This window comes from Berghia stephanieae, chromosome 4 (assembly GCF_034508935.2).
Source record: "Berghia stephanieae isolate SIO BIC M18660-M18661 chromosome 4, UCSD_Bste_1.3, whole genome shotgun sequence".
NCBI lineage: Eukaryota > Metazoa > Mollusca > Gastropoda > Nudibranchia > Aeolidiidae > Berghia > Berghia stephanieae.
In genome coordinates, this window is record NC_088363.1 from 63,104,734 (window position 1) to 63,107,233 (window position 2,500).

The 2,500-nt window shown below is 34.4% G+C and overlaps 1 protein-coding gene across 24 annotated transcripts in view; it reads left to right on the plus strand.

Annotated features, from left to right (window-relative positions):
• Positions 1–2,500, plus strand: part of LOC144970990 (uncharacterized) — a 74,941-nt gene that overhangs the window by 62,666 nt on the left and 9,775 nt on the right. For 11 of the 24 annotated variants that reach the window (XM_078911255.1, XM_078911259.1, XM_078911245.1 and 8 more), the window contains one exon: positions 305–388. The exons of the other annotated variants lie outside the window; for them this stretch is intronic. In XM_078911255.1, the coding sequence (XP_078767381.1) occupies positions 305–388 (84 nt within the window). The remainder of the gene's footprint in view (positions 1–304; positions 389–2,500) is intronic. 24 annotated transcript variants of the gene reach the window in all.

A 2,500-nucleotide genomic window follows, 5' to 3' on the forward strand; every position in this document is an offset into this window, starting at 1 on the left:
AAAACAAAAGAAATAAAGGGAAAAAATAAAAAGAAGACATGAGAAATGAGTGCAGTTGATTTTGTATATATTTGGTGATGAAATTATATATGTTATATTATGCTGGGTGGACACAGGGATAGGAAAATAAAAACTGGACTGTATCTGGAATCCAAACCTTTATGTGTGAAGTCATTATTAGGGATCCCATTGATATGTGAGGAGCTCATCAATTTGATTTTCACTTTTTATATCCTTTACCTCGAACTTCCAGTCCCCTACCCTCATTTATTTGTCCTTTTCTTTGTTTCTTTGTCTCGTCTAGGGGAGAGAAAGTATGTCTGCACGGTGTGTAACGCGGCTTTTAAGCAAATGACCCACTTGCACCAGCACCAAAACATTCATACCGGTAAATTTTATTTTCAATCAATCATCATTCAATGATACAGTTTGTAACTTGAGCATGCTTTTGAAACTCTTGTTAAAAATCTTATGTTTTCTAGGGGAAAAAAACCCAACAAAATGTCATAATCATTCCCCTAGAGTTGGTTTGAGATTTTTAAAAAAATGCATTGTTTTATATCTTCACTGTCAGTCTAAGCATGTTTCGGTTAATTTAGACTCTAAGATTTTTATAAATATACAGTTGAGTAAATTCCCTCATTGTTATGTATGTTTGCACCTTTGCACTTACGTCACTTATGAAGCTTTTGAAAGACATGGACATATTTATTTAAGTCTTCTCAATTATTTTTTCAATAATGACTATTTCTTGTTTACGATATGTGATTACTAGTTTGAAATGATCTGCCAATTTCAAGTGTTAGAGAAAGCCTCTTCTCATTTACCACCTCAGACATACTATATTTTCTCAACTGATGTAAAACGAAGATGCTCGAAGTTTTATATGTTATTTGTTTGTTTGTTTGTGTGTGTATGTGTGTGTGTGTGTTTGTGCTGTTTTTAAAAAAAGTTTTGTTGTTGTTGCTGCTGGGGGTTTTCCCCCCGTTTATTTGCGTGTGGAAAGGTTTCATTAATATGCTCAATATAGTCATTAAAGTTGGGCAGTTGTTTTTTTTTCATACAGGGCGTCAATTTTGACAAAACAATAACCCATTGTGAATTCAAAGGTTGCTTTTACTCATAATGTCAATCACACGTCATTATGTCCCCACTTCTTCCTATGATAACCAAAGTCAATGAACACAGTCTCCTAAATCTGCGGGTGGTTGGATGGGAGCATCACCCTTGAATCATATACCTATGATGTTCGCATGGGTGTACGATCCGATAGTGATGTCGTTTCTTCTTCTCTTTACTAGCCTATCCTGCTTCTTTGGTTTGTGATTGTATTTTTGACAGGGGATATTTTTTTTTCTGTAAATCTTCTGCCTGTTTGTTCTTGGTTATTTATAATTTAGCTTATGATATCTTTAGGTTATGATTTTGATTTACAGTTGTACTATTTTTGTTAGATTGCTTGTTTTTTTGTTTCAGCGGTCTCTCATATAACCTCAATTGTGTTGGAAGAGACCTAAAGCAACAAACAAACAAACAAAAAAAATCTCCTAAATCTTGTCCAAGGGTAGACAACTTTTGTGAAAAATATTTTTTTGACTTTTTGGTACCATACCTTCCTTTTGTATGTTTAACGCTAATTCTCGCAAGATACTCAAACCCGTCTTCTTGTCTGTCAAGCTATCGTAATATGTGAACCACCCCCTCAAAACGGTATTATGTCGGGATGAAATAGGTGCTGAAAGTTGAATTTATGAATTTACGGTTCATTTCTATTTTTTATTATTATTATTATTTTTTATTTGGTGATTGAGAATTACTACAACCCATTAAATTGCTAAAGACACTAAGAGCGTATTTCTTATAAATTTAAATTCTTGGTTCAATACTCGAGGTCATTGGTCACATTGGAATGTGTGATCAAAATGACCCACATAGTGAAAAGTATTCACAGCTTTTCAAATATCTAACATCACGATTGGTCATTTTGTTCAGCCTGACACATGGGTATGTTTATAACTGTCATAAACAAAGCAGCGTGTTTACATTTGTTAAGTAATATCCAATCTTTTGACATCAATAAATCATGTGATTGATGACTTGGTTGGACGAAAACATGAATATAGATCGCTCCCATTCACTTTCACTAATTCATCCATAGTTGTTATGAATCGTTTTGTCATTCGGGTTGTTTCTAAAGTCTATTCTACATTAAATAAAAATGGTAATGGCCTGAACTATATATATTAGTAAGAAGAAACTGATCCATTTGTCGTTGTCGACTACATTTTTAAAACCTGTCATTGCAAGTTTAATATTTTCAAGGGTGGTCGTTGGGGGGGGGGGGGTGTATTCTACAAGCTTTTTGTATGACCCTAGAGAAAGAGGGCTCGCAACTTAAGATCCTTAGGAATATATCTTTGGTCTTCTCATGAGCATTCGACCAATCTCTGAATCCTATTCTGTTGCCTTAATGCGGGGAATGGACTGTAGCTGCGAACGT